The sequence below is a fragment of the Myotis myotis genome, unplaced genomic scaffold (assembly GCF_014108235.1).
Source record: "Myotis myotis isolate mMyoMyo1 unplaced genomic scaffold, mMyoMyo1.p scaffold_m19_p_8, whole genome shotgun sequence".
NCBI lineage: Eukaryota > Metazoa > Chordata > Mammalia > Chiroptera > Vespertilionidae > Myotis > Myotis myotis.
Window position 1 is genome coordinate 6,403,244 of NW_023416390.1, and position 20,404 is coordinate 6,423,647.

General features: G+C 42.1%; 1 protein-coding gene and 1 long non-coding RNA gene across 6 annotated transcripts in view; one reads left to right on the top strand and one right to left on the bottom strand.

The window, feature by feature from the left end:
* Positions 1 to 337: 337 nt before the first annotated feature.
* Positions 338 to 5,004, bottom strand: LOC118662258. 3 transcript variants are annotated; one of them, XR_004969651.1, is made up of 5 exons: positions 4,861 to 5,004; positions 4,149 to 4,288; positions 4,018 to 4,068; positions 1,229 to 1,380; positions 339 to 1,140 (listed from the first exon to the last, which is right to left on the bottom strand). It is a non-coding gene; the product is annotated as an uncharacterized LOC118662258 (long non-coding RNA). The 3 variants fall into 3 exon arrangements; XR_004969652.1 differs by lacking the exon at positions 1,229 to 1,380 and having other exon boundaries at positions 338 to 1,140; XR_004969654.1 differs by lacking the exon at positions 4,018 to 4,068.
* Positions 5,005 to 5,133: 129 nt separating this feature from the next.
* Positions 5,134 to 20,404, top strand: part of CCDC150 (coiled-coil domain containing 150) — a 46,856-nt gene continuing 31,585 nt past the window's right edge. For all 3 annotated transcript variants that reach the window (XR_004969462.1, XM_036320140.1, XM_036320141.1), the window contains exons 1-12: positions 5,134 to 5,266; positions 6,766 to 6,929; positions 8,179 to 8,399; positions 8,514 to 8,692; positions 10,308 to 10,376; positions 11,675 to 11,791; positions 12,877 to 13,006; positions 15,153 to 15,196; positions 17,734 to 17,826; positions 18,773 to 18,897; positions 19,132 to 19,309; positions 19,833 to 19,901. Coding sequence is in view for 2 of the 3 variants with exons in the window: in XM_036320140.1 (XP_036176033.1) it covers positions 5,255 to 5,266; positions 6,766 to 6,929; positions 8,179 to 8,399; positions 8,514 to 8,692; positions 10,308 to 10,376; positions 11,675 to 11,791; positions 12,877 to 13,006; positions 15,153 to 15,196; positions 17,734 to 17,826; positions 18,773 to 18,897; positions 19,132 to 19,309; positions 19,833 to 19,901 (1,401 nt within the window). In the remaining variant the exon portion in view is untranslated. The remainder of the gene's footprint in view (positions 5,267 to 6,765; positions 6,930 to 8,178; positions 8,400 to 8,513; positions 8,693 to 10,307; positions 10,377 to 11,674; positions 11,792 to 12,876; positions 13,007 to 15,152; positions 15,197 to 17,733; positions 17,827 to 18,772; positions 18,898 to 19,131; positions 19,310 to 19,832; positions 19,902 to 20,404) is intronic.

Below are 20,404 nucleotides of genomic sequence, written 5' to 3' on the forward strand. Positions count from 1 at the left end.
TCACCACAACCACTTTTAGAGCATTTTTTATCCCAAAACAAATCTCCTACTTCTTAGAAATCACCCCAATACCCTTTCTTTTTCAAATCTTTTGGTCGCTTGCTATAACACCACAAAAACTAACATTGCTATCTAATTTATACAATTCCTTAACTTACACAATATACACTATTCTTCTAAATTCTGACTACAAAATCTAAAGAACTAAACCAGATATGTTATGGTAACCTATTAAATGTACTGGTAACATTCATGTTCTTCCCTTATTCATAACCCTGGTGGTCAGCGCACATCACAGCGAGCGGTAGAACTCCCGAGGGGACAATTTGTATATTAACCTTTTATTATATAGGATGAAACCGCAGTCTTTTTTACTTTATTGAGATGTTCAGTTTATGCAAGTAAAGGAACTGACTCCTGGAAACACTATAGTGCGAGAGAGTGCTTTCCATGAATACCTATTTTAGGAAGCCAGGGTGCTTTCCAGGAAGAGAGTATCTGAGGGTAAAAAATGAAGCCAGCCAAGCTGTCAAAGGTTTCAAGAGACAATATGTGCTTTAGAGCTAATGTAGGAGCTTGATTTTTATTGTCAATATGTGCGATTGGATGTATTACCTTGTGGGTCTTCTGTTCTGATGGTTATGGGGAAACAATGAAGAAAGCAACATGCATATGGATTTCTCTATTTGTGGATGGCCAGAAGAGAAACAATGCTACTTGGTAATATAATCTTATCAAATAATGTTTTATGAAGATTTAGCCTTTTTCCATCTAATAATTGTTTCACCAAGATATCCAAGCGATCCCTTAATCTCAATTTGAATGTTTATAGTGGAATATATATTTATATTCTGTAGGGGGCTACCACAATTGTAGCAAGGTACCATCTGTGTCCAAATATAATTAAGAAATATCTATAAAGAAATCATAGAACTATAGCAATAAAGAAACAGATCCTGAGAAATAAGATTTATAAACTGATTGTTTGGCATTCAATGTCTGGATGAAATGTTATTTTAATTTCCACTTTTTACATCACCTGAAATTTCCTACATTTTGGAGATACATCCTTGTTGTACAGTTCACCTGTAGCTTGTCTCAGAGCCTTGTGTTTTGAAGGGCTGGGTTCATTCTTTATTACTATAACAAGGAGAAATATTATTACTTTCAGGAATACTTATCTGAATACATCTCTTACATTTAACTTAACGTTCTTTAAGATATGTACCATGTGCATGTTTCTTTATGTGGTTTTAAGAGACAGACATGACTTTTCCCATTCCACATATCCCGTAGGCAGGATGGCCATCTACCCTTGAGTTCCTGCAACATTTCCAGTTTGTGCTCTTTGCCTTGGTGTCCTTTTACTCTCTAAGTGCTCTGGTTTAAATAATAAACGTAAGAAGGGAAAACAATCAATGAATTTGAAAACAGAAAATACGTATAGGGCTACTAGGTTATTATTTTTTAGTGAGTTTAGTTTGTGTCTCATAATGACTTTAAGTTGTCAATTTATGTACATGGAGTTGTTTATAGTCTTTCCTCATTATCCTTTTAATCTCTATAATTTTTGTCTTCTCTCTTTTTTTTTTGGCCAGCCTGGTCAACAGTTCATGAGTTTTACTGATTTTCATTCGAAGAACTAGCTTTTGGTTTCATTGGAGAGAGAGAGAATCAAGTCCAAATAATTCTGTCACGTATTGGCTGTATGGCTATGGCAAATTACTTAACTTCTCCCAATCTCGGTGGTCTCAATGATAGAATGGGAATGTAAGTACTACATCTTCAGGTTACATCTAGGATCAAGTGAGGCAATAGGTCACACAGATTCAAAAGATGATATACACTGTTATTACTACTCAATCAGAAATATCAGACAGCTGAACTGTGTGAGACACTTTAAAGAGAACACTCGTGTTTCTTCCTTATTATGTATTATCCTATTAAGACCAAAAGAATAACCTTAGGGAATGTAAAATGAAGCTGCAGCAACATCACCAGAACTTTGACCTTACTCTTGTTTGGTCAGTAGAATCTACTTTCACAAAGTTTTATTGGTGTGCCTGCTGCCAGAGATCTTATAAGAAGCACTAGAGGCCCAATGCATGAAATTCGTGCAAGGGGCTCCACCCACTGGTCATTCCAGAAGGTCATCCAGAAGGTCATTCTGGAAGGTAGTTCTGCCGTCTGGTCTAATTAGCATATTAGCTCTTTATTATATAGGATTATTACTAAAGATGAATTCAACTAACAGATGGTATCTTCGCAGCCCTGGACCGATTCACCAGCTTATTAAAAACTAAGATGCCCTAACTGGTTTGGCTCAGTGGATAGAGCATCGGCCTGCAGACTGAAGGGTCCCAGGTTCAATTCCAGTCAAGGGCATGTACCTTGGTTTCGGGCACATCCCCAGTAGGAGGTGTGCAGGAGGCAACTGATCGATGTTTCTCTCTCATCGATGTTTCTCTCTATACCTCTCCCTTCCACTCTGTAAAAAACCAATAAAGTATATTAAAAAACAAACAAACAAAAAAAAAAACTAAGAGACTCCTCCAAATTCTAATCTTCACACCCAGGGCTAATACTTAACAAAGTTTGGCTGTCCACGTGAGGTGAGAAACCGGTTAGTGAATTTGCCATTCTCATGTCTCATTGTCCCCACAAGATATGGAAACTAAATTTTGTGTGTTTGCACTTCTTTACCCACAGAGTACTTTTTCGACTCCGAGGGGAGATGATTGTGGATAACTCTGCTGTCATTGGTGTATCTGCAATGTCAACTCATTGCTGAGAAAGCACATGCCTTTTCCCGGCCTACAGACTGAATATGCAAATAGTCAAGGGAATGAGACACAGCTTCTTTCGTAGAAGTGTTCAAAATGTATTCGCTAATTCGCTCGTGTAACAAGGACTTACCAAGCATCTACTGTGTGCCAGGCGTTGTATTTGGTGTTGACAATAAAAAGATCAAAATAAAAACAACAAAACTCCTGTCCTCAAATAGCCTACAGCAATGGTTCTCAACCTTCTGGCCCTTTAAATACAGTTCCTCATGTTGTGACCCAACCATAAAATTATTTTTGTTGCTACTTCATAACTGTGATGTTGCTACTGTTATGAATCGAATGTAAATATCTGATATGCAGGATGGTCTTAGGCGACACCTGTGAAAGGGTCGTTCGACTGCCAAAGGGGTCTCGACCCACAGGTTGAGAACCGCTGGCCTACAGTCTAATTAAGGGGAGATAAGACACACTGACAATTATAAGGCAGTGCAGTAAGTAAGTACTTTGGGAGGGAATAGAATGGCCTCACAGAAGAGGTAACATTTCTGTTGAGTTCACCATACTGACAAAAGGCAGGGCAAGCCTGGCAGAGGGCACAGAGTCTGCAATCACAAAGGTCTGCCAGGAGGCTTGAATTCCAGGTTCCCCTGGGGGACCAGGTGCAGATGAGGCTGGTGAATTAGGCTGAAGCCATGAGCAGTTTGGGCTTCATCCTGTTCGATGGAAAACTACTAGTTCAAAGGGGGGCCCTTTAAATGCTTCTTTAAGCAAGGGACTGAAAATCAGATTTACCTTCTTAAAGATCATTTTAGCAACATGAAGGATTTACTGGGAAGGGTGCTTGGAAAACCAGCTGTATGATATCATACTAAGAAAGGCTGTGATCCACATGGAATCCATGTGAAAAGATCTTGTTATTTGAATGGGGTCAACAATATAAAAATATTTTATCAATTGAAAATCAAGAGGGAAATCAGGAAAAAGTGGACACTTAAAACAATAAAACAAACTTCTAATGTAATGAATTCTTGGGTATCCAGACTGGTCCTCTGGCAGATGAATTAGTTTACGGAAGACCATATTATTTCTCTAACGCTGTAAGTGCTTGAGTTAAGTGCTTATATGGTTTGCTGGATGGTAGAAAAAGAGAAAGGCACTAAATTTAATCAATACAGCTCCCTGACTGCTGCTTCATATGGAGATTGGAGGAGAAGGTGAAAACTCTCATTACCTCGAAGTGTTTGGATTATATGCCTCAGCTCTGCAGCTAAATCAGAGGTCGCTGCAAGAGAAAATGGACATACCGAGAGGATAATTGCTTTTTGCATTGGCTCTCCAAACTACTCCCCCCAGTTTTCCTACCGAAAGCTTGGTTTGGCCCCTTCCTCTGAATAGTGTCTGCGGCGCTCCTCTCTCTCTCAGCGGAGGGGCTCGCCGTTGGATGGCCATGTCTCACAGCTGTGGTTTGATGGACATTCTCTCCCTCTCGCGTTGAGGCGCAGCTACCGGAGGAAATAGAATAATAACCAGATCGATGCAGTCAGGCCCTTGCTAAGCAAAGAGGACCCATCCGGGATCTGACTGCATTCACTTGAGGGCTGAGGTTCTGCTCAGCTGCGCCCTAAGGATCGGCCTGGCGGTGGTAACAGGTGTTCTGTGCAGCTCGTGAAACGCAAAGCCGTGTGGTCTTTTCGCCGTAGAAAGCTCCGGGTTAAGTGTGAATCCCCAATCTGACAGCACAACCAAGAAACGGCTGCAGCTTTATTTTCAATACTTTTTTTCGTGTCTTAGCTACTGACAGATTCAGAAATACCTGTTCACTTACGAGACATGGATTACCCGGAAGAGACACAAGACAAGCGAGCAGATTCCATACTCTTTCCTCCCCATCTGGCCAGCACAGGCGAAGCTGAAAAGGAGCTCGGTTTTTTCCCTTTAAGGGGAAGAATGTGTGAACTCCGTATGTTTACCCATTTTCATGCTCATAAACTATATATGTTCTTTTCTGTTCAGAAGTTGCCTGATCCTTTCGTCCTCCCCAAACGGAAAGCGTTTTCTGATCTCAGACTCTCACCTGCCGCAGGGTGTGTGTTCGCCGAAGCACCCAAACGCCGCGCGTTCGCGGGGACCGGACCGCTAACTGCAGAAGCAGACGGAGACTCCGGGAGGGGAGGGGGGAAACTACATGTCCCGGCGTGCCCCGCGTGCGGGCACAATGCCGCCCTGTCGTCATCCGGGTCACGGGGCTGCGCGTCCCAGGCGCGCCGCCGGATGCCGGATGCCGGTCTGGATCCCGCCCCGGGCGGAGGGCCCTCCTGGGCCGGGAAAACTACAGTTCCCGGCATGCCCTGCCGCGGGCGCGCCTGCCTACGGGACGGATCGCGCCCGGGAGCGGGTTGGTTTAAAACACGGATTTAGTTCTATGGAAACCGGCCCTCCTGCTGCGGGGCGGAGCCACAGGCGGACCGATGGACAGTGGGGTGAGGCTGGGAGCCCTGGCGGCTGAGCCGAGCGCGGGTGCGGGCCCGAGGGAGGGAGTCTGCGGCTCGGAGAGGCCGCCCCCTCCCCCTGTCCCCCTCGCGGGCCGCGTCCGGTCTTGTCTCCGGACCTCAGGACGCGGCTTCATGGCGCCTTTGCATGGGAGGCCGGCGAGGCCTGTCGGAAGCGAAGGTCTTGCATCGCCCCGGCGGTGGCTGACGGGGGGAGGCTTCGGGCTCCGGGACAGCCATGGCGGTGCGGATGGAGCTGGTGGGGTCACCTGTCCTGCCCCCGGGCCGCCTGTGAGAACGCGGGTGCTAGGAATGGGCATTCTTCCCAGCGGCCCCCGGACCTGCCCCGGGGGCGGCCCCCCCCCCCCTGCCCCCCCAGTGCTCCATGCCCTGCGCGAGGCGCTGAAGATGGAGGAGCTTCAGCGTCTGACCCTGATTTGGAAAAGCTCCCGTTAGTTCGGCTTGACCGCCCACACACTCCTCACGGCCCTGACTTGTCACCCAGTCCTCGAATCCTTCCTGTTCTCTGTTATCCAGTGAAGCGAAAATGTCTGGTGATGAGAGAGGTGGGAACTCTGCCAGCCAAATCCTAGGTCCTGATGTGTCTGAAAGGGCAGAGAGGACAAGCTGGACTGTGATGCAGTAACAGACCACGGAGCAGCCTCAGTGGCTTAGAAAACAACACTAGAGGCCCAGTGCACGAATTCATGCAGGGGGGGGGGCCCTTTAGCCCAGCCTGCACCCTCTCCAATGGGACCCCTTGAGGATCAGGCCTAAACCCGCAGTCGGACATCCCTCTCGCAATCCCGGACTGCTGGCTCCTAACCGCTCACCTGCCTGCCTGGTTCTGGTTGCCCCCATCTGCTCCCTCCCTGCCGGCCTGGTTGCTCCTAACTGCCCCCCCAAGCCAGCCTGGTCACCCCTTACTGCCCCCTCTGCCGGCCTGATTGCCCCTAACTGCCCCCCCTTCTGACTGGTCACCCCCAACTGCCCCTCCTGCCAGCCTGGTTGCCCCTCTTGCCCCCGCCCCCCCCACCTGCCAGCCTGGTCACCCCACACAGCCTGCTGTTCAGTCGTTTGGTCGTCCCTCACTAGCCCCCCTGCGGGCCTGGTCCTAGGCAGCCATCTCTGAGGGCATGAGGGTTAATTTGCATATTCCCTCTTTATTATATAGGATAGGCTTATTGCTCAGTCGCACTGGATGTCATGGTTGTGCTTCATGTCATCTTCCCTCTGGGATCTGGCAGGCCCTGTCTGGGATGTTGCCCATCTCATGCAAAGGCGGGAGGGGGGGGGGGGGATGGAGGGATGGAGACAGTGAAGGACAAGTTAGCTCTTTAAGCTCCACCCACATTTCATTGGCCAAAACAGGACACAGGACCACCTCTGAGCTCAACAGGACAGGGGGTGCAGTGCCACCACAGGAAGGGGCGGGGCTGTGTTGAAAAATAATAGAGGCTACTGCACTAACGTCGTGACTTTAATCTCAGGTGCATATAGAAGCTACGATAACCAGACCCGTTGTCTCTCCAACCTACATCAGTGCTACAGCTTCTGAAACAGTCACAGTCCTGGAGCAGAAGATGAGGATCGTTGAGGAGCAGACCAGTTCTCTGAGGGATGACCTAATCATGTTGGACTTCGGTGCAAAAAGGTAACAAGTGGACATGAACTCGCTCGCTGCAGGCTGAAGAACTTCGAGTCACTGGTTATTAATAAGGAGTCACGGGGTGCGCTGTTTGGCAGACGAAACAGGTGTTTACAAAAGAACTGAGAAATAACAGCTTCCAGTTGCATCCTGTGAGAGAGCTACTACCACGATTCCCCTAAGCAGATATTCGATATCCCGTTTACTGTCGACACCTGATTTAAAACCAACATGTAATTTTTTGTGTAATGAGAAAAAAGTGTGGTTCTTATTTTGTAAATCAAAAATTGGCTTTGTTAGGTTAGGTGGACATCTAACCTTGATTCATGCCATTAAGATGGTCATTTTCTTTTCCCAGATTTATTGTAAATTAAAAGAGAGGTTTTAGGTCTTAAAATTTTATAATTTAGAATGAGGTACTCAAAAAAATTGGTTTTTTTTCTCCCCTTGTGCTGCTAAAGAAGTTATTACCATTAAATGTTGGATTATCAATGGCCTGAGAAATCTAGATGCAAAACCAGCCAATAACCAATTTACTGGTATGATTTATTTAAAAGTACACACAGGCATACCTTGTTTTATTGCACTTTATTTTATTGCACTTCCTAGATAATGCATTTTTTTTTTTTTTTTTTCAAATTGAAGGCTAGTTCCTCCACCAGCAAAAGGATTACAGCTCACTTGATTGTAGTACTTGCTTTACTGTTGTGGTCTGCAACCAGACCTGCAATATCTCTGAGGTGTGCCTCTATATTTCCTGTGTGCCTCTCATAAAGACCTAAATTAGTCTAGTTGGTATTATAGCACCCATAGAGTAAAAAACTCTTCAGCAATTAAAGATGAAATGTTTATACATGTTGAGTAGGAAGGAACAGAAAAGGAGTGTTTATTCTAGCCTTGTTTAAATATTTTTTTAAAATGTAAGTATATTGCTTCCATGCTAACTTTAATTCTTAGTTCACTATTACAGAATTAGACTTTACCATGTTTTATGTATCACTGCTTTTTACACACAAAAAGTTTATGACAAGTTCATATTGAAATAAGCAGCCATTAAAAATCAGTGATCTTTGCCCTTCCCACATAGTTTTTACTTAATAGTGGTCTCTAAATTTAATCTTGGAGGGAATAACAGTTGCTTGTTAACTAAGTGTAATTTTTTTTCTTAGTAGAAATAGTGCATTGACTCGCTGGTTGCGATCCCGGTCGTACCCATTGCATTGCATAATTTTGTTGTTTTGGGATCTTTGTCCAGAAACCAGTTTGAAACCCCAGAGTGTTTAGAAGCACCTAAGAACCAGAACATCACTCGTCCTATCCAGAGTGAAGTAACTTGTTCGGGAAAAACGGATATTTTATGGAAGAACTGTGAGTTTCTGGTGAATCGAATGTGCCACCTGGAAAGCCTCATCCAGTCCTTGAAGATGAATATCTTTTGTCTGCAGACTGAGAGGGACATGAACCCACAGAAAGCAGGTAGAGAGAAGAGGGCCATGGGAGTGCGGTGCTGTGTGCGTGCTTGATGAGTGGATGATGCTTTTCCTTCCTGCGCGTCCTGCTGCTCTCTGACCCTTCCGTGCTGTCTGGCAGCGTTTCTGAAGGACCGACTGAACACAATACAGGAGGAGCACTCCCAGGACCTGAAGCTGTTGCACCTGGAAGTGCTGAATTTGCGCCAGCAACTAAGAGACGTGAAAGAGGAGGAAGACAAGGCCCAGGACGAGGTGCAGAGGCTGACTGCCACGCTGGAGATGGCCTCGGAGACGAAGGTCTGGGTCGAGAGCTCTGAAACACACTCACAGTAGGAGTTGGTTGGAGGAGGCAACAGGCCTGTCAGACTGACTTTTAAAAATAGGCGGTGTTGATGTGAGGATTCTCGACATTTAAAATGCATCTACATGGATAACTTAAACGAGGTGTGCTATCAGTAACTGAGTACTTATAGAGCCCTTACACTGCACACGGCTGAGGGCCCAGCGATATGAGGTAGTCTGTGCTCTTTAAGGGCTTCTCTGCCACCTGGGAGAACAGGCATAGCTTGAAAAATGAAACAGAGACAAAATAAAGGCGGGGAATGTTAATGGACAAGTATAGGGCAGTAAGCGAATATTGAAGAATTTTGTGTTGGATGGGTTTGAGAGGGTGCATATGCCCTATCTTTTCCTCTAGAATAGGTCAGGGTAGGCTTCCAGAAAGAGGTTTTAGAAGACGAAGTGGTGAGGTGAGTGCATTTCAAGTCGCACACACACAGGCAGCAAAGAATAAAGACAAGGAAAATAAACTAACAATTTTGTTTTCCCGCCACAGGCTAGGCAGTGTAATAGATGTTGAACAGGTTATTTTGTTTAATCCTCGCAAAACCTGTTGATGTAGGATATTATTGTCCCCATTTTAATGATTAGAGTACTTGGGGCCCAGAGAAGGCACTTCTCCAAGATCATACTTCCCTGTCTTCTTCCCATGACCCAGGTTTGAACCTAGATCTTTCCACTGGGTGCAGTTAGGGGGAAATGCATCAACTAGCCTGACAGGAGTGAACATTTGTCTGTGGGAAATAAGTTGGAAATTGGCTAAGGGTCACATTATAGAGCAGCGGGCGCCAACCTTTCGGTCCTCACAGACCAACAGTGCTCCGCGGACCACCAGTTGGCGACCACTGTTACAGAGGGTCTCAGAATCAAGAATGAGTAGTCGGGTTTGATTGGAGGGGGTGATTAAAGTTTTGGATATGGCAATGACGTAAGGAACACTAATCTGGCAGAAGTGTGGGGCAGTGATTACAGGGGAAGTCAGGAGAAGAGCTGGGAGGCCGGGAAAGACTTAGAACGCATTGCATTATTGGAGGCGTGAGCCTTCCTAGTTCTGAGTTAGGGTCGTGGTATTTAAGAAGGGGATGGTCTGAGAAGATAGATGTGCTAGAATATGGTGCTGGGTAGGGCCTGAAGGTAGGAAAGAGGACCAAGACGACTCCTGAGGTTTCACGTACGTGCTGCCTTTAGTAATAATATAGAAGATAATCCATTGTGAAAGCTGTGTTTTTCATCCTGAACACCTAAGCATGCATCATCTTGAGCCTAGCAGAGTATAGTACTTAAAGAAGTAGGAATATGCTCTGTAAGAAAAACTTCTATCAGTTCCCAGGCTCTCCTCCAGTTATTAAATCATACATAGGAAGTGAGTGTGACTAATCCCTTTTTATGATCTAGACAGAAAAATTATAAAAGTCATGAACCAAAGTAATCTCATCATAATGGCCTCAGACTCACAATGAGAAGTATTGATAACTGTATTCAGAATAGCATTTATAGGTTGCCAGATAGAAGTCTAGATAGTTACTCCCTGCCATTGCAGATCACTTAGAGCCCTTTCTTCTTCTACTTTTAGAAGAATGCAGCCATTATGGAAGAGGAGCTGAAGACCACAAAGCGTAAAATGAACCTTAAAATTCAGGAGGTAAGATAAAAAGATGCTGGAGGGTGCAGGGGGCATTGGAATTGCATGAGAAAAGTCAAGAAAGTAGAATGAACAGAAACCTTTGAAGAAGGAAATATGTGACTGTGTAATAGGAGGAGTTAAAAAATACGTCACATGACATTTAAGTGAGAGCGCCTGCCTTTTGGCATAAGACTTCCTTTTGCCTCGATACAGCCATAAAGCAGAGCCTGGAGGGAAATGGTTACTGCAGAATCCATGCGGTTGCCCGTTACTAGAGTAACTGAGCACCATCATACAAAGACCTTTCAAACTGCAGTTGTGTTTAAAGTAAAGAGCTTTTAGTCAGCTGCTCATCTAATTTTACTGTGAAACCTCCATTTCAGCCTGAGTTTTAGGAGATAAAACTCTGTTGATTGGGAATTGTGAAGCAGGTGGCTGCTAAAAGTTGTTGGTCTAAAAATTTGCAGCTGCAAATAGTCAGAAGAATTACTCAGTATACACAGTGGCCTAGAAACCTCAGTATTAATATGACTTCATAAAATCAATGGCATGTTGCAATTCCCAGTTTAAGCTGGAAAGAATCTTCTTACCTCATGATAGAAGAGACTCTTTCTTTTATCTCTGATTCACTTTACTGTCATTTACTGAGAGAATAAGGTAGTGGACCCCAATTCTTGAGTGTCAGTATTGTCTGCTATTTAAGTTACTTCAGTATTTGTTTAGACCTTTAAATCTCAGAACAGAATGAAATAAGCTTTCAGAAGTATGTTTATAATACTATGGGATAAAAATATATAGATGAGGAAATCAAAATATAGGGAAATAAGATTTAAAAATAGCCAGAAAGAAACACAGAAAATCCATATCCTAAGGTATGATATTAGTGTTTTTCAAACTCTTTCACAACAGCCCATTCTAAGATATCTATTTACACTGCAACACTGCCCACATGTACATGTACACAGACATTTATGAAGCGGTACTTACTGTTTCTTATTCTTTGCTGTGTGCTCTCATACTTGCTTTGTATTCTTTGTTTTTCCTTTTCCAAGTGCTGCTTGCAGCTTGTTAATGAGTCTTGACCTGAAATTTGGGAAACAGACTTACACTATAGGATAAGAACAACAAATTTGACTCTATTTCTTGGAAGATTACGCATTAGAGAAAAACAGAAGCCTGTTTCTGAGTAGTCATAAGCTAGTGAAGGATGTTTGGGGACGAGATGGCATGTCTGGCAAACTTCCCAAGTGAGTCTGACCTTTGTTAAGCTGCTCTGATGTTCCTGGGTCTCGCCTAACTGCACTGTTGCTCTGTAGCTGCGGAGACAGCTGTCTCAGGAAAAGTGCCTGAGGACTTCTCTTGAGAACTCTGGATCGGCCTTGCTGCTCAAAATACAAGAGATGGGGGCAGCAGTGGAGGTGGAACGCAAGCAGGTAGACATCTTTCCTCTCCTTATGTTTAGGAAAGAGAAAAGCTGACCATTTTACCTATTAGCCTATAGTTTTGATAATTTCCTTTAGATTTATTAAATTATTAACTTTTCTTTATGTTACTACTATTTTAAATAAGAGAGGATCTGCTATCATTCAGTCTGACACTCAGTTTATGAATGAGGGAGCTGAGGACCAGAGAGATTAATTTGCCTCAGGCTTTGAGAAGGGAATGCTTAGCTCCTGGGACAGGATCCTTCCCGCCACATCATTAATCTCTATCCAGAGTTTGACCTTAGAAGGCATTACCCTGGCCTCATGGTATTTGTATGTGATGTGGATAGGAAATAAAAATTAAACTGAGCTAATACTTAGAGCAGAAAATACCAATAAGTAAAATAATCAGGGATGTGTTTACAGGTCTGTTTTCAAGTCTCACTATTTATTTTAATATACTGTTTTTGCCTTTATCATACTTGTTATTTGGAGTACCTATCTGTAATTTAGAATATTTTCAATTCTAAGCAATTTAAGGCAATTAGTAAAAATGCAGACTTATACCCTGGCCGAGTGGCTCAGTTGAATACCTATCATGGGAATATATAATCTTTACTTTAATCTAATATTATTTTAACTAATCATTATTTAATTAACAATTAATAACTTAATTATTATGTTATCCATTATTTTAACTTAATTATTTTGATGGCTGTCCTGCACAATAGAATTACAAAGAGAATGCCTAAGGAATTTGTAAGTGGTCCTTTATTGCTGTGACTTGCACTGCCAGTATGGTAGCCACGAGTCATGTGGCTATTTAAATTTAAATTAAAAATTTTTAAAAATTAAAAATTCAGTTTCTCACTCACTCTGGCCGCATTTCAAGAGCTCGACAGTCACTGTGACTGTGCCTGCTGTGTGGTGTGCACAGGGAGCTCTCCACGGCTGAGGCCCTGCCTCTGTGGAGATCTCAACTGTAACGTGGAGATGAACTCCCTTCTCCTCCAGTGATGCCTCACACATGTGCTATAAGATAGTTTATTAGAGTCTTTACCTTACAGAAAAGGAGTTTTTTTGTACAATTTCAGGTACAAAGTTTGCAGCAAAACTGCCTGTCCCTACGCAGTTCTATACAGAACACTCAAGAACTACTGGCACAGGAGCAACAAAAGAAAGGAGAGTTGGAGGCTGCTGTCTTACAGCTCAAGTCTGACCTAAGTATGGGAATAAGTGCTAGAAATTACACTGTAGTTTTTTGAGATTTTATGCAAAAACTCTTAAGATCCCAAATTCTTGAAGTGGCCAGTGTCATTAGTATTTCTCATGGGCCTGAATGTAAAAAAAATGCTGATTGCCTTTCTATCTGTGGCACTGAGAAAAGAGAATGTTGGTGACCCTCTTAATTGTAAACTATTTTTATTTAGATATTTTTTCAAGTTTATTTAAGCGTTTGTGGACTTGGGAACATTTGGTTTCTAGAATCTAGATTGAATATTGGATAATGGAATGTTAGTAAGGAAATAAAGCCATTAATCCTTGCTAATCTACTGATTCTAATCATTTATCATGTCAGACTCACCATTCTTCAAGTTACCAGTTTATTTTGGTTAACCTCTATTTATAGAAATGGATGTAAGGTGCCTTGGAGCTTAGATTAATCTCATTGTACAGATGCATAAACCGCGTCCTTAGAGGTGTCAAAGCTAAGAAATGGAAGAGTCTAGACTCGATCCCAGGTTTCTCAGAGTCATGCTTCTTCAGCCCATCAGCCCTTACCCTGCTGCTGTTTTTATTTTTATATATTTTTATTGATTTCAAAAAGGAAGGGAGAGGGAGAGATAGAAAAACATCAATGATGAGAATCATTGATCCACTGCCTCCTGCACGCCCCCTACTGGGGATCGAGCTCCCAACTGGGGCATGTGCCCTTGACCAGAATTGAACCTGGGACCCTTCAGTCCACAGGCTGATGCTCTATCCACTGAGCCAAACCATCTAGGGCTACTGTTTTTAATACATAGTTGTAAAGTAGTTTTCAGATAGTCTTGGCTCTAGAGATCACAGAGTTACAGGAATGTGCCTCACATATGAATACACTTCAGTGGTTTACACAGAACTTTCACAGTAATGACCTCATATAACATGCATGCTTCCCAGAGTTACAGAAGGAATAAATGGTGAAATGTGGCTGAACCTGGATCTCTTGACTCCAGGCCCAGTGTTCTTGCAAGTGTGCCTTCTCTGCTTGCTGGCTGTGGTAGGGGCAGGGAATACCAAAAGGGAAAATGAAAATTATGAAAAACAGAGCAAAGGGCAACCCATTCAGGGTTCTGACTTACTGCTTTAGCAGAAAGTACGCTTTTTCCTGATAGTTGTTGAGTAGTGAGTTATTCAGTGACATTCTCACTAATGATGCCCCAAGATAATTTCTGTCTTTGTATGATTGCATGGCTACAAAAATATGTTACATTGTATGGTGCTACCGCATTATCTCATTCGAGCCTTCCAGCAGCCTTGTGAGAAAGATAAGAAAATAGAAGCCATTTAAAAAAATAAGATCTCTATCCAACGACCCACAGCTAGAGGATAGCTGGGACTAAAACTGTTCCCCTCTTTCAGTCTTTGGTTTTATTTTCACCCTACATACTCTCTGTAGTTGAAAGTCTTTTTTCTCCACACAAAATCCTCCTGAGCTCCAGATGGGATGTTACTGCCAACTAAACATCTATACATGGTGCCTTTCAGCTGCCTCAGAACGCATGATGAAGACACAAGTATTGCGGTCCTTGTTCATTCTGCCCCCAAACCTGCCCCTCACCGTCTTCCCTGCTGCCCCAGTCTGAACGCTAGATATTTTCGTGGATTCATCTGTCTGTTGCCTTTGTCCTACCTGTCCCCCACCATGACCTGACAGTTACCCCTGCTTGTTACTTCACGAGTCTGCTTGCCCTCCGCACCCCACTGTCATTACCTTAGAGCCAGCTCTCATTGTTTTACACTGTGGTTACTGCCACAGCTACTAAACTGACCTCCCTGTCTCTGTGAGCCTCTGCGAGAGGGATCTCTTGAAGAAAAAGCTTCTGGTTGTGTGGCCCCTGGCTGAAAGTCTCTCAGATTCATCATCACCTGTGCATGGGGTGAAATGTGACCTCATTTCCCTTAGCGTGGCTCTGGATCAGTTTCTTGATAATTTCCTGACTTAGTTTCTATAAAGAAGTGTTAGAAATACTTGTATCCTCCTTATTGCCACAAAACACAAGCAAAAAGAAAGAAAATCAAAGCTTCTAAGAGAAAACATACTGTGTGGTTTCAATGTAGTTGCACTGCGTCATTATCATCGTAGTGATGGGGACTCTGTTTTTAGTTTCCAGAGATGACCTTATTTCCAAGTTGGCTGAAGAAAATAAGGTGAGTCCTGAGGCGGGAGAGTGCAGAGGTGTCTTTCCTCTCTTCACGAAGCGATAGGTCCTCGCCCGTGTTGGTTTATAGTCCTGATTCTTCTAAAATCTTTATTTTTAAAAAACTCGGTGTGAGTTGCCTATTCAGAACAATTGTCAACCAGATCTTTTATTGATCTTTTCTATTTTTTAAAGTTTCTATTTCATGTATTTCTGCTCTAATCTTAACTATTTCCTTCCATCTGTTTACTGTGGGCTTGTTTGTTCTTTTTCTCGTTCCTTTAGGTGTAGAATTATATTGTTTTTTTGGGATTTTCTTGTTTCTTGAGGTAGGCCTGTGTAGTTACGAACTTCTTTCTTAGAACTGCTTTTGCCACATCCTATAAATTTTGGAAAGTTGTGTTTTCATTTTCATTTGTTTCAAGATAGTTTTTTTATTTTATTTTATTTTATTTTATTTATTTATTTTTTTTATTGCTTAAAGTATTACAAAGGGTATTACATATGTGTCCATTTTATCCCCCCACCCTAGACAGTCCCCCAGCCTCCCCTATCCCCCAGTGTCTTATGTCCATTGGTTATGCTTATATGCATGCATACAAGTCCTTTAGTTGATCTCTTACCCCCCTACCTCCTGCCCCCCAACCCTCCCCGGCCTTCCCGCTGCAGTTTGACAATCTGTTTGAGGCAGCTCTGCCTCTGTATCTATTATTGTTCAAAAGTTTATAATGGTCTCTATTATCCATGAATGAGTGAGATCATGTGGTATTTTTCCTTCATTGACTGGCTTATTTCACTTAGCATAATGCTCTCCAGTTCCATCCATGCCGTTGCAAATGGTAAGAGTTCCTTCCTTTTTAGAGCAGCATAGTATTCCATCGTGTAGATGTACCACAGTTTTCTAATCCATTCATCTACTGATGGGCACTTAGGCTGTTTCCAGATCTTAGCTGTGGTGAATTGTGCTGCTATGAACATAAGGATAGTTTTTTTAAATCTCTTGTTTGACTTCCTCTTTGATCTGTTGGTTGGTTAGTAGCGTGTTGTTTAGCTTCCACATATTAGTGTTTTTTTAAGTTTTCTCCCTGAAGTTGATTTCTAGTTTTATGCCCCTGTGATCATAGAACATGCTTGAAATGACTTCAGTTTTTTTTGGATGTATTGAGATTATTTTTGTGGCCTAAAAATGATCTATCCTGGAAAATGTTCTATGTACGCTTGAAAAAAAAAGTGTATTCTGCAGTTTTCAGATGAAATGTTCTATAAGTGTCTGTTAAATTGATCTCGTCTAATGTAATATTTAAGGCCATTAATTTTTTGGTCTGGATCTATCCATTGATGTGAGTTGGGTATTAAAATTCTCTACTATTGTATTACTGTGGATTTCTCCCTTTACATCCACTATTAACTACTTTATATATTTAGGTGTTATTATATTGGGTGCATAGATATTTACAATCATTGTAACCTTTTTGGATTGACTTTATAATTATGGATGTCCTTCTTTGACTTGTTTTACATTTTTTGTTTGAAAGTCTAATTACATTTTGTCTAATGTAATTAATGCTATTGCAGCTTTCTTTTCATTTCTGTTTGCATGGAATATCTCTTTCCATCTGTTCACTTGCAGTCTGTATGTGTCTTTCCATTTGAAGTGAGTCTCTTGTAAGTAGCAAATAGGTGAGTCATGATTTTCAGTCCATTCAGCTACACTGTGTCTTTTTGTTGGAGCATTTAATCCATTTCCATTTAGAGTAATTAATGATAAGTATGTATGTATTGCCATTTTAATTGTTTTTATTTTTTTTATAGTTGTCTTCTGTTCCTTTCTTCTTGATCTCTTCCATATAATTTGCTGTTTTCATTTAGTGTTTTGTTTAGGTTCCTTCCTCTTTGTTCTTTGTGTATCTTGTAAGGTTTTGGGTTTGTGGTTACCATGAGGTGTATGTATATCATTGTTATCGATAGCACTCCATTTTAATGTGATAGGTGTTTTGAGTTCATATACAGGGTGTCCCAAAAAATGTATACACACTGTAACATCTGATAGCTCGGTTTTTAAAATGAAATGTATTTTAACGAACACTACCTTTATAATTATTCAAAGTATGTGTAGTCATAATTTGGGACACCCTGTATATTCTATAAGGACTCCATTTTTACTCCTCCTCTTCATGATTTATGTTATTGATGTCATAGTTTAGATTTTTATGTTGTGCAAACACAAAGTACTTAATTGTTGTTTGAGTTGAGTTTGATACTTTTTTCTTTAAACCTTCATAGCAGCTTTTTAAGTGTCTGATTTGCTGTATTTATTGAATATTTAGCTTTATCTGTGAAGTTTTTCTTTCTCATCTATTCTTATTTCTGGTTATGGCCTTTCCTTTTCCACTTAAAAAAGACCCTTTCACATTTCTTGTAAAGCTGGTTTAATGGTAATGAAGTCCTTTAGTTTTTCTTGTCTGGGACAGAGCAGGTATTTTGAGAGAGATGCATGTAATAGTAGATCATACATGTAAAAGAGAGAGAAAATGTTTTCTCCTATAGAATGTGCAGATGTCTCTCAACCAGGAACATGAGAAAAATGCATATTTGAGGTCTGAAATAATATCCCTTCATGAAGCAGCAGAGAAAGTACAGGTAAGTCTTCTCATTTTTCTAGTTTTTTAGATGTTACTTAATTCTGTTCAGTTACGGAACCGAGAGCCAAGATTTATCCTGATTATATATTTTCATACCATTGCCATCATCCAAATTTTAATTTTCGTAAGATCTACTTCATCTGTGAAATATTATCAAATTAACTACATTTCTCATTTCACTCTCCAAATTCCTATGACACATGAGTTTATGAGATATACTGCTAGGTCATGCACTAGTTCATACTTTGCCTTTGTTGCTTTCTAATTTACTCTTTAAATAGAATATACCTTTCTTTCCTCTTATAAACTTACAAGCAGTTCAGTGTCAAGGGCTGTGTCTAATACTTTCTTTTATGCTCTGTAGCAAAAAGCACAGTAGGTACCTCATAAATGCTGGCTGGATTTTGGAGGTGGTGTGCCCGTTTTCTATGGGATAGTAGTTCCAAATTTCACTGATTTTTTTACATATGTATGTGTATGGAGAAGAGTCACCAAATATGCAGGCAGACAAGTTCTCAGAGGGCCCTATGAGTTCTACAAATATACTCATTTTAGGAATTTTATGAATTTTGCAGCAAGCTGGGTAAATAATAAATCTTGATTTTTTTTTTGGCTAATAGAGCTATAAAATTATAGAATTGTCAAATTAGAGTGGGGCCAAAGAAAGGCATTAAAATGAAAAATTTTTTAAAGAGGTTTTATATATACAGGGTGTTCCAAAAAATGTATACACACTTTAACAGCTGATAGCTCAATTTTGAAAATGTATCTTAATAAACACTGCCTTTATAATTATTCAAAGTGTGTATATATATTTTGGGGGGATACCCTATATATAAAATTTGTGTTTTTAAGCTAATTCAGTATCTTTGATCAGTTATGAATGAAACCCTATCAAATGACTTTCTGGAGCCTCAGCTTTTAATATTATTTCTAACACTCAGGTAGAGCAGAAAAGGGTGACACAGACTTTTCAAGAACAAAACTTACTGCTGGATGCAGCCCATGCCAGTATCACAAGTGAGCTGCAAAATCTTAAGAATGAGAAAACTCAACTCCAGGCACATCTGTAAGTCACTTGTGGGCAACTTCTTATGCATCTTTTGTCCTTGCATTTGTACTTCTTATCTTGAATGGGAACCTTTAATTCTGCGTTTGCTGGGCCAGGCGCTGTGCCCTCAGGAACTAGTTCTGTGAGAACATGGTGACGACTGCTCTCCGGCGGCAGGTGTGGTCTCGAGAACACCAGTCTCTGCGGGAGACCTCTCATGCCGCTTTCCTGCCTCCTTGGTCTTTCCTGTAGCGACCACTTAATCCTCGAGCACAACCAGTGTCTCCAGAAGGCCCAGGATGCTGAGAAGAGGACAGCGGTGCAGAAGGAGCTGCTGGAATCAACTATCGCGAGACTGCGAGGGGAACTGGAAGCATCGCTGCAGGAGAAGACCTCTCTGCTGGGCGAGAAGGAGAGCCTTCAGAGAGAGGTGGGTGGAGGCAGGTTTAGGCGGGCTCCTCGTGTTTTCAATTGTATCTTAAGTGTCAAAGACCAGAAAGACCACCCAGATGCAGTTGGTCACAGTTGCTCATTAAATAAATATTTAGGTGGCTAATCTGTCTTTTAGCAAGTGAAATAGTCTGTGCCAAATAGAATATCCCCTTACGCAGCACTAGTGAAGCTAACTAATAGTCCACACACATCCTCATGTTAGCTTAGGGGTCAGATTTTTAGAAATTGATCTCCCTGAGAGAGTGAATAATGTAGGTTAGGGGGAACAGCCCTGTCTCCCTAGTTAGGAAGGACTAGCAGGGTCTGACATGCAGACGTGTCTTTCTAATTGCAGGGCTGTTTGTGACGTCTGCTTTGCCTCAGAGACTCCCTGAGTGGCCCCTTTTCTGAGGATGTGCTATCTCGGCAGTGTAGGTATTCATTGCACGCAGGGTGCGTCTGCTGTAGTGGCGCCTGCCGCTGCTCCAACACTGACCCACTTCTCCTTCCCCCTTGGGCAGGTGAATAAAAACGAGCAAGAAAAAGCACAAGAAAAATGCAGTTTGGAAAAGGAATTGGCTAAATACAAGGTATTCCACGTTTTATTTCATCTTCTCCTGTATCACTGCCATCTGTATCAGTTCATCTTAATGACAAGATGGGCTATTTGGTTGCATACCAAGGCGCGGGGGCTGGAGAAGCCGGGAAGCTGCTGCGGCTCCAAGCACTCAGTCCTGCAGCTCGTGGAGCAGGCTCCTGTGGGGGCGTCTGGTGTTCCCCAGGGAGTCATCACTGCCCCCCTCTGTCCACTGAGCAGCTTAGCCGGGAGGTCCCCTGAGCGGGGCTCATGGGCACGTGGAGGCCAGGGTGACTGCTGGCCATGCTGTTTTTTGTTTTGTTCTGTTTGTTTTTTTAAACTAACTTCGGCTTCCTAAGTACCGATTAGCACCTGCCACTTTATCTGCAAGGTCCCCTTTTCTGGGTTCTAAAAAGATAGAATTGGCCAGAGAAACAAATACAATTATTATTAAAGTAAAAAAAAAACACACCCAACAATCTTTAAAACATTGCTGCTTGCATTTCAGAATTTGAA